At 41.9% G+C, this 14,700-nt stretch overlaps 1 protein-coding gene across 1 annotated transcript in view; it reads left to right on the forward strand.

Moving 5' to 3' along the window:
• Window positions 1–14,700, forward strand: part of LOC135545448 (serine/arginine repetitive matrix protein 4-like) — a 96,022-nt gene that overhangs the window by 66,454 nt on the left and 14,868 nt on the right. The window contains exon 2 of the mRNA XM_064973072.1: window positions 6,550–6,696. Coding sequence (XP_064829144.1) covers window positions 6,550–6,696 — 147 coding nt within the window. The remainder of the gene's footprint in view (window positions 1–6,549; window positions 6,697–14,700) is intronic.

Raw genomic sequence — 14,700 nt, forward strand, 5'->3', positions numbered from 1 at the left:
CCGTAAGTAATTCTACTGTAAGTGGTATGCTAGGTGGTATGTACTCTATATTTGAACACATCCCTCCAAGTTCCTTTTTCCCCCATCTCCACTGTGGTTTCAGGGTAATCGTACATGGACAGTGGGCTTCTTTATCTGAGTTTCCATTACTGACTTGTTTATGAGACCACTGTACCAAGGCTCCCCCAAAGTCAATGATCATTCATTGATAAAGTGAATGTCACTAATCATTCTCAGGCCATCATTTTGTATGCAGGGTGGGTTCCTGTCACACCATGTTTGTTTTCTCTGCCTAAATCGACTGTTTAACCTACATGTACTATGTCAATGTCAATGAGGAAGACCATAATCCAAATGTTGACATCTCCTTTGACTTGCCCTCTCCCTGAACGGCTGTGGTTGTGTTGTTAAATTTATTGATCCACCATCTTGTTTTTCCTGTTTTCCCTTCCTGTTTGAGGCTAGATGTATCGATCCTTTCTGGCATCTCCTCTATTAAAGCTCTATTAGACACGCACGGGTCTTCTTGGCAATGCCAGTATGTCCCTGTAGATGTGCACTGAAACTAAAACAAAAACTTTAATAAACTTTAATTGATATGGTAATTTGGGTATAGTCAACAGTAAAATAATCTGAAACATTTTACTGCAGCATACTGTAAATGATGGCGCCCTGTGGGAAATATTGTGCATGGGGAAAGAATTGCCTTATTTGGAAATGGTACTGTAGTCCTGCAGAATACAGTACCGTACCGCATCTTTGGTGCACCAAAAACCTTGTGACCACGAGTGGGTCCATGGTTTTGTTGTTTCTGGTGCGTCAAAATATTTTGAGGTGTGCCTTGCTATTGCTATTGCTATATTTGTTGCACCTGTGAGTAAGAATGCAATTTAACGTCTATGTGGTTTTAGTGCCCCATCAAAATAAAATGTATGGGGGAAAGACTGGAATTGCAGCAAGTCTTAAACCTTGGTTGAGCATTTTGCCATGTCCTTTTAATCTGTTTTGCCCTATGCATGGCAGCCAAAATTACCCCCATCTTGCGAAACAGAACGCACATCCCTTCACAGTGACCATGAGAAGTGGATGAGAAGGACTGAATGGAATCTTACATCCACGATTCATCTCGGCACACCATACTGGCCTACAAAAGAAACATACACAGTACCCACAAAGCCTGGGGGGCATAAAATGCTGTAAGTCATACTGTACTTGGAAGAATGTATCCAGTCACAGCAGGGCATCAGTAGTGGAAGGGAGAGAAGTTGGAACATAATGCTGGTCTAGATTCAGAATCCCTCTTTGTTACATCCTTGTGGAGGCTCCATACAAAACTCTGCTCCACGCTGCTCCCATCTACCATCTCTCCCGAGACATTCTGCCATCAAATCACAAGCAAAACGTCTGGCCTTTTTCCCTTCACGTTTTGTGTTAACACTCCATTTGGAAGTGTCTGTGCAGAGGGAAGGAAAGAGAGAAATAGACACACGCCGATGCAGGAGGAAATTATGTCAGCTTTTCTTGCAGAGTGGCGTACAAATCTGATTTACTATTTCCTTATAGATTTTTTTTCACACCGTCATTAGAGGTACTGTGTGTGTGTGTGTGTGTGTGTGTGTGTGTGTGTGTGTGTGTGTGTGTGTGTGTGTGTGTGTGTGTGTGTGTGTGTGTGTGTGTGTGTGTGTGTGTGTCTATGCATGCATGCACAAGAGTGTGTCAGCCTAGCCTCAGAGCCATACGAAACATAATTTACGTATTTCTGAGCAACTCCATGATGGATGATACGTACTAATGGTCTAGTTACTTTAGACAGAAACGAAAGTAGGGAGGTTGGTCGGGAAGGATGGGTGTGCGTAATCCACGACCGTCTAGCAAAGGTTGCGTGTTTGAGTCGGGGACATTTTAGCAAACCCTTTCCCTAACACTATATGCCCTATAAAGCATATGATATCGCGATTCCATTCATAATATAACATAACGAAATATATCATACTAAATGGAGTGTCATAGATTTACTTACAGAACAATACACTGTAATAGATGGTTAATTTCTGTACTCAGACACAATAATGCATTAACGGGCATGTAAGAATGTATGCACACACGCCCTCCCCCGAAGCATCTCCCTTCATACACACTCTTTAGCTCTCTCTCTCTGACCCTGGGGAGTTTGCTGAGGTGAAAGTAATGCCCCCTTTAAGCTCCTCTCTCCTGTTTGTGATGTAGATTCTGCTCCATCTGTTGTTGCTTCCCCCCCTCTTCCACATGATACACCACAATAGCAGCAGTACTACATAACAACGCTACAGAGCACCGGGGCCTGTTTCACTGTTCCAGGAAGCATGAGTCACTCTGATAAAGACAACAACAAAGCTGAGCCACAGTCACAGCCTGGTTATACCCCTTCTATAAGTGTTCCACAACAGCAGAGATTGCATAGGATTATGTAGAATATCATTAGAGTATGTCATTAGTATGATAGGATGACTGTGTTCATCTTTATTTGGGAATGTATATGTAGGATATTAAATTTGACACCATTTTTGTTTGCTGGGAATTTTCTGGTACAGCAGTAGTGTACTCAAGGTTTAAATTGGCCTCTAAAGTTTGTCATTTCCATTGAAAATGTCAGACTTGATTTGCACAAACGAAAAATGGATCAACCCTTACCAAAGATGTCCATGAATTATAATCTAGATAATCGTTCACATTTTCTGTCACACCCTGATCCGTTTCACCTGTCCTCGTGCTTCTTTCCACCCCGCATCGTCCCCATTATCCCCTGTGTATTTATACCTGTGTTTTCTGTCCATCTGTTGCCAGTTTGTCTTGTTTGTTCAAGCCGACCAGTGTTTTGTCCCTAGTCTCTCTTTTTCTCGCCCTCCTGGTTTTTGACCTTTGCCTGTCCGGACCCTTTACCCGCCCGCCTGACCAATGCCTGTCTCTGCCCCTGAGACTGCCTGCTGTCCGGTATCTTTGCTCCACCTCTGGATTACCGACCTCTGCCTGACTTGAGCCCGCCTGTACCTTGGGCTCTTCTCTGGATTATCGACCCCTACCTGCCTTGACCTGTCGTTTGCCTGCCCCTGTGGTTACAATGAACATTGTTACTTCACACAGTCTGCACTTGGGTCTTACCTTTCATTCCTGATATTTCCTTTTGCTGCAGGATTCTTTTCCTGCTGTAGCAAACTGGCTCAAATTAAGAATACAGAATATCATTAGTGTGATAGGATGTCAATCAGAAAAAAATTATTGTGTTCATATTTATTTGGGAAAACGAATGTCTCGAGGGAATGTATGACCCAAAACTGACATACCTTTGTAATACCATCTCTGCCAGGGTATTCTGTCTAATTATGAGGGTGGGTCATGTTGGATATCTACATAATAAAGAAAATGTATAGCTCTTCATGGCATAGGAACATTTTTATTGTTCCTTACTTCCCTATTTAACCCCTAAACAGTTTTCACCTTTTTACAGGTTTTGACCGACTCCTGTCCAACGTATAACTCCTCTTACAGATATTGGATCTTAATTTGACCTGTTTTGCCGCAGAAGAAAAATAATCCTGCAGCAGGGAGGATTTTACGATATTAAAAAAAAAAACGGATCATTCCTACTGGGAAAAGTGTTTTGATAGGCTACACTTAGTGTACAAAACCTTAGGAACACTTTCCTAATATTGAGTGGCACCCCGTTTAACCCTCAGAACAGCCTCAATTCGTCGGGGCATGGACTCTACAAGGTGTCATAAGTGTTCCACAGGGATGCTGGCCCATGTTGAAGTCAATGCTTCCCCCAGTTCTGTCAAGTTGTCTGGATGTCCTTTAGGTGATGGACCATTCTTGATACACACAGGCTTTGCAGCAACGTTGCAGTTCTTGACACACTCAAACCCGTGTGCCTGGCACCTACTACCATACCCTGTTCAAAGGCACTTAAATCTTTTGTTTTACCCATTCACCCTCTGAATGGCACACATACACAATCCTTGTCTCAATTCTCTCAAGGCAAAAAAATGATTCTTTAACATGTCTCCATGACATCAATAAGGGATTATAGCTTTCACCTGGATTCACCTGATCAGTCTACAGTATATCATGAACAGAACAGGTGTTCCTAATGTTTTATAGACTCTGTTTAGAGCCCAGCCAGCTCTAGGAAGTGTCTTGGTGGTGCCAAACATCTTCCATTTAAGAATGATGGGGGCCACTGTGTTCAATGCTGCATAAATGTTTGGTACTGTACCCTTCCTCAGATCTGTGCCTCCACATAGTCCTGTCTCAGAGCTTTACAGACAATTCCTTCAACCTCATGGCTTGGTTTTTGCTCTGACATGCACTGTCAAATGTGGTACCTTATATAGACAGGTGTGTGCCTTTCCAAATCATGTCCAATCAATATAATTTACCACAGGTGGACTCCAATCAAGTTGTAGAAAAATCTCAAGGATGATCAATTGAAACAGGCCGCGCCTGAGCTCAATTTCGAGTCTCATAGTAAAAGGGTCTGAATACTTATGTCAATAAGGTATTTCTGCTTGTTTTTTTAAACGTTTTTTGCTTTGTCATTATGGGGTATTGTGTGTAAATTGTTGATGATTTAAAAAAAAAGTATTTAAGAATAAGGCTCTAACGTAACAAAATGTTGAAAAAGTCATGGGGTCTGAATAATTTCCGAAGGCACTGTATGTCGTAGTGGAGACCAAAATCTATCTTGTGTTAGTAAACTATATAAAATGACGATTGTTGATGTGTATGGCGACATTTGAGATATTTTTTTTGTACCTTTGAATGTCGCAGTAGTAGGATGTGCAGTAGTAGGACATTTATTCTGTCTGGTTTGAGAGAGCGAGAGAGAAAGAGGAATTTGTGTTTTCAGTGAATCTAGGTAAATCATGAGGCTCATTTAAGATACCACACCAACAAATTAAGATTCCACACCTGTACCTGTCTTCTACTCGCCTCAGCGTAAACAAATTCAAGGTTCTGTCAGTATTCCCGAGGATTACAGGCCACATAATTCCTCTTCAAATACAAGACAATTCTGGAAAGATATTCCATCACAGCGCCGTCGTAATAAAAACTGGTCCATGACGTCAATGCCAATAGCAATCTAGAGAACAAATAGGGCCTACTTTTTCTCCTAACAGAATAAAAAATAAATGAATCATCATCTAGTTTGTATTGAAATATTAATTCAGCCTCAGTCTCCTTCCCTTGATTCCTTGATCATATTAATCACCCAACCCAGCAAGCGTCAGCTGTCTTCATTTCACCCATCACCTTTAAAACTCACCACCGTGATGGAGACAGCCTGCACTTTTACATTAGTAGTTTGACACTACAGGCCATATAGACGGTGTGCGTGCCTACATGTGTGTACGTGTACATTCGCTCACTGTAATTGCTTGTGAGTGTGTGTGTGTGTGTTTTTTCTCTGTGTGTGTGTGGCCCTCAGTCTATAACACCGAGGTGGGAGAGAGAGAAAGCAGAAAGCTCTGAGCGGAGGGAGAGGAGGCAATCAAGTCTTAATCTCAGCTCCTGATTATCTTCTCATTACAATCAGACAGAGACGCTCGAAAGGAGGAAGACGTATAATTACGCTTCAATCTCCCATGACTAAAACACAGTATGGTAATAAGGAAAGGGCACAAGAAGTCTGTGTCTCAAATGTCACCCTATTCCCTATATAGTGTGGTACTTCTGACCAGAGCCCTATGGGAAAGTAGTGTACTATTATCTGTACAGTCATATTACATAGGTTTGATATTGTGATGAAGACAAGACTGTAGGAGTCAATGCAACAACAAAAAAGGCTAAATAATTTTCATGTGATTTTAATACAAAATTGCATAGGAAACGGTACAGTAGCTTTGTGTCCAAATCATGATCGTCCATAGTTAAATGCATGTAGTGGAATGCTGTTATATTCATTCATTACTGGTGTAATTTCCATAACACTGTTTCCATTCTACATGTTGGGAGAATGAAGTGGTAAATCTGTGAGTAATAGAGCATAGTAATATAGCACAGTGATAGAATGTGATTGAATTGTTTGATCTTTTGGGTCTGATAGCTGCTACTATGCAATGAGTATAAGCGGCAGTTTCTTCATCCCTTATGGAAGGACAAACTCAAGGTGCTCTGCCTCTGCCTGTGCTTAGCTGTTCAACTGTTCCACTTGCCAAAGCCTCCCCATTGCTACGCCTGCCAACCTCGAGACCTCGAGATGCAGAAAATAATTTCAGAGGATGTCAGGTCAACTGAAGCATGTAAATAACTGCATTTCAACTGACAGCTCATTTGAATGGAGAATAGCTGGCCTCTAGCTGGCCTCCAGGAGCTGTAAGAGCATTACTTTTGACCAAGGCCCATGGGGCTCTGGTCAAAAGTAGTGCACTATATAGGGAATAGAAGATAGAAGAAGAGAGAGAATAGAAGAAGAGAGAGAGAGAGAGAGAGAGAGAGAGAGAGAGAGAGAGAGAGAGAGAGAGAGAGAGAAAAAACTAAAGCCATTCTTCATTTTTATCTATCAATCCACAGCACGGAGACAACAACCTGCCAGCCACTCAAAGCCGATGAGAGAAAATGGGAGGTCGCGGACACCAAGGTGGACACAACCACAGACAGAAATGGATGCATTAGAGACATAGGACGACACAAACATAGCAGCTATCATCGGACGCGGTGGTGAGTGCCTCTCTGTCTTGCAGTCGCAGCTCCACCAAATAAATGACTGGATTGTACAAGCATTGCTTCAGCATAGCTTGTATGGGGGCTCAATTTCAATTTGGGATTGGGGGGGGGGTGATCAATTTAAATTTCAAGCACTTGCCACTTCTATTTCAGCATTTCAAATGGTGAAGAAGGGAAGTCTTTGAAGGTGAACGGTCTTTGTAGATGATAAGGAGGTTTGAGAATTAAACATTTGCCTTCCACTTTTTACACTATTATCCAGCTTTCTTTTGAACAGCCTTGTTTGTGATCAAGTGTTGCATGGGGGATAAAGCTACGAATATCCAGAATACACCTTGGGGGATTCTCTCCCTGTCTACGTCCCAAAGGGCATACTATTCCTTAAATTTTGCACTAGTTTTGACCAAAAGAAGTGTATTATATAGGGAATGAGGTTTGATTTGGGACACAGACCCAGTCTCACTCTGAAGACAGAGGTAATCTCAGCTTCCTGGTGCGTCGTGCTGAGAGGGACGTAAACATTGTTATCAGCCCCAGCACAGTGCAAAACACAAAGGTGTTGTGAAATATTTTGAGCCCAGTGACAGTCGGTTCTCCCCTCTCATGGACACCCCCTACACTCCCTACCCGCCACCATCCAACCCACTAGTTTCCTTTACTTCACGCCTCAAGAATAGTCTGTACCTCCCAAATGGCACCCTATTCACAATAGTGCCTTACTTTTGACCCAGAGCCCGATGGGCCCTATTCAAAAGTGGTGAACTAAATAGGGCAGGGATAATTAACTAGATTCAGCCACGGGACAATTATTTTGTTGTGCGGATGCTCATGGGGCCGGAACATAATAACAAATAATTTGTAGACTGCAAATTAACCGCAAGAAGCCCTAACAGATACAATATTTGACTAAAACATAATAATTTCAAACCTTGATAACGTTTGTATACGATCACACGTATGTATTTTTATTATGTGTTGCTTAAATTTGGCCCGTGGGACGCCAGTTGGAGAAACCTGATATAGGGAATAGGGTCCCATTTGGGAAGCAGACAGAATCCTTTGCTATGTCATTTTAAGGTGAGAAAATCAATTTTGTCAGATATTTTAAAGCTGGAATAAGTCTTCAGACACCTTCAAAGCCGGCGTGGTAATACAGCCGGAGGCGGTAGTTGATATGTAAAACACGGGAGAAGACATCTTAAGTGTTACCGGGATCATAAGCAGTGGAAATCATAGACTGGCTCGTTGAACTTTAAAGAACAGCTGCAGCTGCACTTTGGTTTAAAGCTTAGCATAAAGAGAAAAAGCAGTCTCTGATGTGCTTCTGACGATTGTGATCACGCCTTTTACACAAGCGAAGAGTATGAATAAAAGCACTTTGTAGGGCTGTGCTTAAGAACTTGACGTTAAAAAGAGCAAACTGTGTTTTTCATAATAACTATGGCCAGGAGTTTGTCCTGGTCAGGAGGACAAACTCCTGGCCCTAGTAACAGCTAATAAAAAACCTTGGCCTTAGCTATCCCTGCTTCTGTATTGAGTGTTTTTCCATTCGGCAACCAATATCATGGCTGTGCATCAATAGCTGACAGCTGGAAGTAACACACGGGCAGTCCCAATTCACTTCCTACCCCTTCCCTTGGCTCTAACCTTACAATGTTTTCCCATCTGAAGGGTCTGGATAGGTATAAGCAGTGTAGTGATGGTGCATTCACCATATTGCTTCCACATTACAGATTTGCATTTAAGGGAAGGGCCCAGGGGAAAGGCTAGGGAGGGAATCTGGACCAGTTGTAAACCACACCAGTAGTCTGGATAGGTATAAACAGTGTAGTTGTCGACCTCTCACCACATTGCTTCCTGGGAATAGGGAGCGGCTATAAACCTTGCCCTGGCTGTGTGCATCAGTATCTGACAGCTAGAAGTAATGGCCTCCATCAAAGGCCTGTTTATCCCGACTATGCCCTGAAGGTCAAAGCGCTGAGGAGAAAGGACAGAAGCTAAAACCAAACCTGACACCACAATCATTAGAGTCCCACCCCACCCCACCGCACCAGCAAACATCACACAGTGGGGAGCAGGGGTAGCCCGGGAACATGCAGGAAATACACAGAGCTACGGCAAAACTGCTGACTGACATCGACCAACTTACCTCCGAAGCATTTGTTGTAACAGTGACAGTCTGTGGAAATGAGCTCTGACTGCTGTTATTGCTGTAGATGACTAGCTAGCTGCTAATGATATACATATAGCTAGCTACAGTTGAAGTTGGAAGTTTACATACACTTAGGTTGGAGTCATTAAAACTCGTTTTTCAACCACTCCACAAAATTCTTGTTAACAAACTATAGATTTGGCTAGTCAGTTAGGATATCTACTTTGTGCATAACACAAGTAATTTTTCAAACAATTAATTCCAGACAGATTATTTCACTTAGAATTCACAATTACAGTGGGTCAGAAGTTTACATACACCAAGTTGACTGTGCCTTTAAGCAGCTTGGAAAATTCCAGAAAAGGATGTCATGGCTTTAGAAGCTTCTGATAGGCTAATTGACATCATTTGAGTCAATTGGAGGTGTACCTGTGGATGTATTTCAAGGCCTACCTTCAAACTCAGTGCCTCTTTGCTTGACATCATGGGAAAATCAAAAGAAATCACCCAAGACATCAGAAAAAAAAGTTGTAGACCTCCACAAGTCTGCTTCATCCTTGGGAGCAATTCTCAAACGCCTGAAGGTACCAGTTCATCTGCACAAACAATAGTATGCAAGTATAAACACCATGGGACCACACAGACATCATACCGCTCAGGAAGGAGACGCGTTCTGTCTCCTAGAGATCCTCGTACTTTGGTGTGAAAAGTGCAAATCAATCCCAGAACAACAGCAAAGGACCTTGTGAAGATGCTGGAGGAAACAGGTACAAAAGTATCTATATCCACAGTAAAACGAGTACTATATCGACATAACTTGAAAGGCCGCTCAGCAAGGAAGAAGTCACTGCTCCAAAACCGACATAAAAAAGCCAGACTACGGTTTGCAACTACACATGGGGACAAATATCGTAATTTTGGAGAAATGTCCTCTGGTCTGATGAAACAAAAATAGAGCTGTTTGGCCATAATGACCATTGCCATGTTTGGAGGAAAAAGGGGGAACACCATCCCAACCGTGAAGCATGGGGAGGGACTGGTGCGCTTCACAAAATAGATGGCATCATGAGGCAGCAAAATTATGTGGATATATTGAAGCAACATCTCAAGACATCAGCCAGGAAGTTAAAGCTTGGTCGCAAAGGGGTCTTCCAAATGGACAATGACCCCAAGCATACTTCCAAAATTGTGCAAAATGGCTTAAGGACAACAAAGTCAAGGTATTGGAGTGGCCATCACAAAGCCCTGACCTCAATCCTATAGAAAATTTGTGGAAAGAACTGAAAAAGCATGTGCGAGCAAGGAGGCCTACAAACCTGACTCAGTTACACCAGCTCTGTCAGGAGGAATGGGCCAAAATTCCCCCAACTTATTGTGGGAAGCTTGTGGAAGGTTACCCAAAACGTGTGACTCAATCCTCTTACAGCTACCCCCCCCCCCCTACTTTTTAAATTTCCACCTGAAGAAATACCCAAATCTAACTTCCTGTAGCTCAGGCCCAGGACCAAGGATATGCATAATTATTGGTTTCATTCGAAAGAAAACACTCTGAAGTTTGTGTAAATGTGAATTGAATGTAGGAGAATATAACACAATAGATCTGGTTTAGATAATACAATTTAAAAAACATATGTTTTTTATTGTTGTATCATCATCATCATCTTTAAAATGAACAAGACAAAACAAACATTCAGATAGGATGATGGGGACAATTTCAGTGAAAAACATAAGAGGGCAACAGTACTTGTTTCAGAATGATAATTTCCAAAATGAGTGTGCAACATGACCCAAGTGGCCAAATTGGTGAAGTTATACATTTTGAATGGAATAACTATATACAAAATACCAAAATGGTATTCTAACACCCCCCCCCCCAGAGAAATTGAGAAAAAACATGAAAATATATATATATACATTTACAAAATAACGGTTTCAATATTTGGATGACCCTCAGTCCTCTACACAATATTGTGCTGCTGATGCCAGGTGCCACAGCAATCTCTTTCTGTTGTAAAGCAGAGGGTCACCAAGCATGTGGTACAGGTGATGGGGGACTTCATTTTTCAAAGAACACAGCGACGCCTCCATGCTGTGCCCTTTAGGCCCTGAGGCACATCCATACCTGCAGAAATACATTTGGACAGATGAACATCACTTGTGGCAAGAGCTGGATGAACCAGCTTCAGTGGGGGATGGACACCTTGGCACTCGGGGCTCCCATTCGGAGTCAGTGTCACTGTGAAAGAAAATTTTCAGTTAGAAAAGTTTCACATATGAGCCCTGTATCAACAGGTATAATAAACAGATAGATATAGAGTACAGGGAACATAAGATTGAATATATTATTATAGACCTGCTAGATCTACTGTCTTTATTATATTACAACAGACTACTGTCTCCATTTCACTTTGGCCATTGTTGTGGGCCTGCCCTCCCCTCAACAGCCTCAAATAGGCTATTTCATGTGGGGGTGGGGTGGAGCGGCAGACACACGCATCTCGGCCATACACCCTCTAATCCACAATATGTATATATACACACACAAACATAGACTATGGGTCATAAACATACCCCCACCCACAATGTATAGCCAACGTGTACTTTACACATCTCATTACATTTTTATATATTGCTACTAAAGAATGTTTAAAAATCACAACTAATATTTTATATTATTAATTTCAAACAACAGCATTAGCATGAGAAGAACTTACCAGTCCAAAACGATGTCCTCTCCGTTCAAAAAATATTCCTCCATTTGGGAATCGCTAAATGAATCGTCCTCCAACAATCTCTGTCTCACTTTCCCGATCAATTTCTTCTAAAATTGTGTGTACATCTGTATATCTAGACTTAGATTTAGCTTTCCCTGACTTAGTCGCCATACTGATTTACCAAAACAATGCTTTACCAAAACAATGCTGTGCGTAACATGTGTTGCTCCTTCCGGTATGAATCTTCAATGGCGAATGACCCTCTTTACGCCGGAGTTTACTACATGGGTTGGTCTTCCAACACATAAACATTACATATTGCCGTTTACCTCAGCTCCTTGGCTATCTACCCAGCTAGATTTCAAGACGATCAGTGGTCATTGGGTTAAAATACAGTCAATCACCGAAACAGCGGTCATATCATTGGTGCACAATGATGTCATTACTTGTTGTCTTCAAATCGGTTTCTTTCAGTCAATACGTCCAGCGAAATGACCCATCAGGTTTGGTTTTGTTAAAAACAAACCAGTTGATTGCAATGAAACCAAACATGACTGGAAAAGTCAAGTTTAGTGTGTGTATTTACATCGAATGTCGGCGAAAATGGAATGAGACGGAATTCACGACAAGCGGTTCACAAAATGTTTCGTGTTAGGCTATAAAAATGGATTTGATCAAACAAAAGACCATTCATTGTGTAACAATGCGCATTGGGATTGCAAACAGAGGAAGATCGTCAAAGGTAAACGGTTTATTTTATTGCAATTTGTGATGTTACGCCTGTGCTGGTTGAAATAGTTTTTTTTTAAATGGGGCTTTGTTCTCAGATAATCGCATCGTATTATTTCGCAGTAAATCCTTTTTAAAATCTGACAACGCAGTTGGATTAGCAAGATTCTAGGCTTTCGACCCATGTGAGACACTTGTATTTATGTAGCGATCATCGTGGTGTTGAATTTAATCCCGCTAACGGGTTCGGTGCGCAGAGAGGTTAAACAATTTAAAGGCAATGCTACCAAATACTAATTGAGTGTATGTAAACTTTTGACCCACTGGGAATGTGATGAAAGAAATTAAATCTGAAATAAATCACTCTCTCTCTATTATTATTCTGACATTTCAAATAAATTGGTGATCCTAACTGACCTAAGACAGGTATTTTTACTAGGATTACATGTCAGGAATTGTGAAAAACTGAGTTGAAATGTATTTGGCTAAGGTGTATGTAAACTTCCGACTTCAACTGTACATTTTGATTAGCTGTTGATCCTCAAGGACAAAGTAACTATTGTTGCTTCAGTGGAAGGGAATATGAATTTTTCATCCATCTTTATTTTATTCAATCACCAATATCCTCCCTCAGTGCCAAGCCAGAATTTACACTTAACTACAGGTCTAGGATTAGATTATCAGTCCCCAATCCTAACCTTAACCATATGGTGGATGATAATTAATTTTACTGTGGATCCTCCTAATTTTTACTACTGAGAGAGATGCAAATGGTTTCTTTCTTCTGTAGGGATGGAGTTAGTGGGAGAGAAGTGTTAATGAGTAACAAAGCTTTCTCATTACCGAGACGGTACTTGGGTTCCTTCCCTATAATCAGCCCTTAATGTATTTCAGCTGCTAATGTTTAATGCTATCCAATGCTGCCTCCAACCGATATCGTTTATTATGCTGAGACAGACGGCCGCGTTCCATCTACATGTAATGGTGTGTGTGTGCGTTTGTCCGCGTATGTGTGTGTACGCGTGCACGAGTGTACTAAACGGACAGACACAGCAAGGCTAGGCATTCCCGGGGGGAAGGACGGGGAGATATCGTCTGCCCACGTACGTTTTCATCTGAGAGAAGGAACGATATAGACTGCAGTCGGTCACACACACACAAACACACACACACACACAGACTGTGTTGTCATATGATCTAATGGGTTTTCTGCTGGAGTGGCATTTATGTCTCTATCATATCCCTCAGTTGCTCGCAGCATGTTTGGAGCCACTCAGATGCTGTTAGACTACGTGTGTTTACACTATCCAGTAGGTGATGTGAAAGGGAGCTCATTTGTAAATCAACGGTGCTTTGACAAATCTGATCACACACACTTCACATATTTCACATCTATACTGAACAAGAATATAAACGCAACATGTAACAGATTCAAAGATTATATACATATGTTGGTCACAGTAAAGGAAGGGGCGAGGATAAGTGTGATCAGCATTTGCCTCATGCAGCACAACACATCTCCTTCACATAGAGTTGACACATAGAGTTGATTAGGCTGTTGATTGTGGCCTGTGGAATGTTGTCCCATTCCTATTAAATGGCTGTGCGAAGTTGGTGGATATTGGCGGGAACTTGCACAGATCCTTGTTGATAGGGCCATGCATTATCATGCTGAAACATGAGGTGATGGTGGGGGATGAATGGCACGACAATGGGCCTTAGGATCTCGTCACGGTATCTCTGTGCATTCAAATTGCCATTGATAAAATGCAATTGTGTTTGTTGTCCGTAGCGTATGCCTGCCCATACCATAACCCCATCGCCACCATGGGGCACTCTGTTTACATGGTTGACATCAGTAAACTGCTTGCCCACACAATGCCATCATGTGGTCTGTAGTTGTGAGGCTGATTGGACGTACTGACAAATTCTCTAAAATGACATTGGAGGCGCCTTATGGTAGAGAAATTAACATTACATGATCTGGTTACAGCTCTGGTGGACATTCCTGCCGTCAGCATGCCAAATGCACATTCCCTCAAAACTTGACATCTGTGGCATTGTGTTGTGTGACAAAAGTTCAAATTTTAGAGTGGCATTTAATTGTCCCCAGCACAAGGTGCACCTGTGTAATGATCATGCTGTTTAATTAGCTCCTTGATATGCCACACCTGTCCGGAGGATTGACTATCTTGGAAAATGAGAAATTCTCACTAACAGGGATGTAAAAACAAATTTGTGCACAACATTTTAGAGAAATATATTTTTTGTGCTTATGGAATTGTGTTGGCAAATGGGCATGTATTGCGTACGTGCCTGCGTCTGTGTGTGTTTGTGTGTGTGTGTACGTGCCTGTGCATGATTAACAGTGGCTCACCTGTGACTGCAGTCTCTCTCAGCTCC

Source organism: Oncorhynchus masou, chromosome 1, assembly GCF_036934945.1.
Source record: "Oncorhynchus masou masou isolate Uvic2021 chromosome 1, UVic_Omas_1.1, whole genome shotgun sequence".
Lineage (NCBI taxonomy): Eukaryota > Metazoa > Chordata > Actinopteri > Salmoniformes > Salmonidae > Oncorhynchus > Oncorhynchus masou.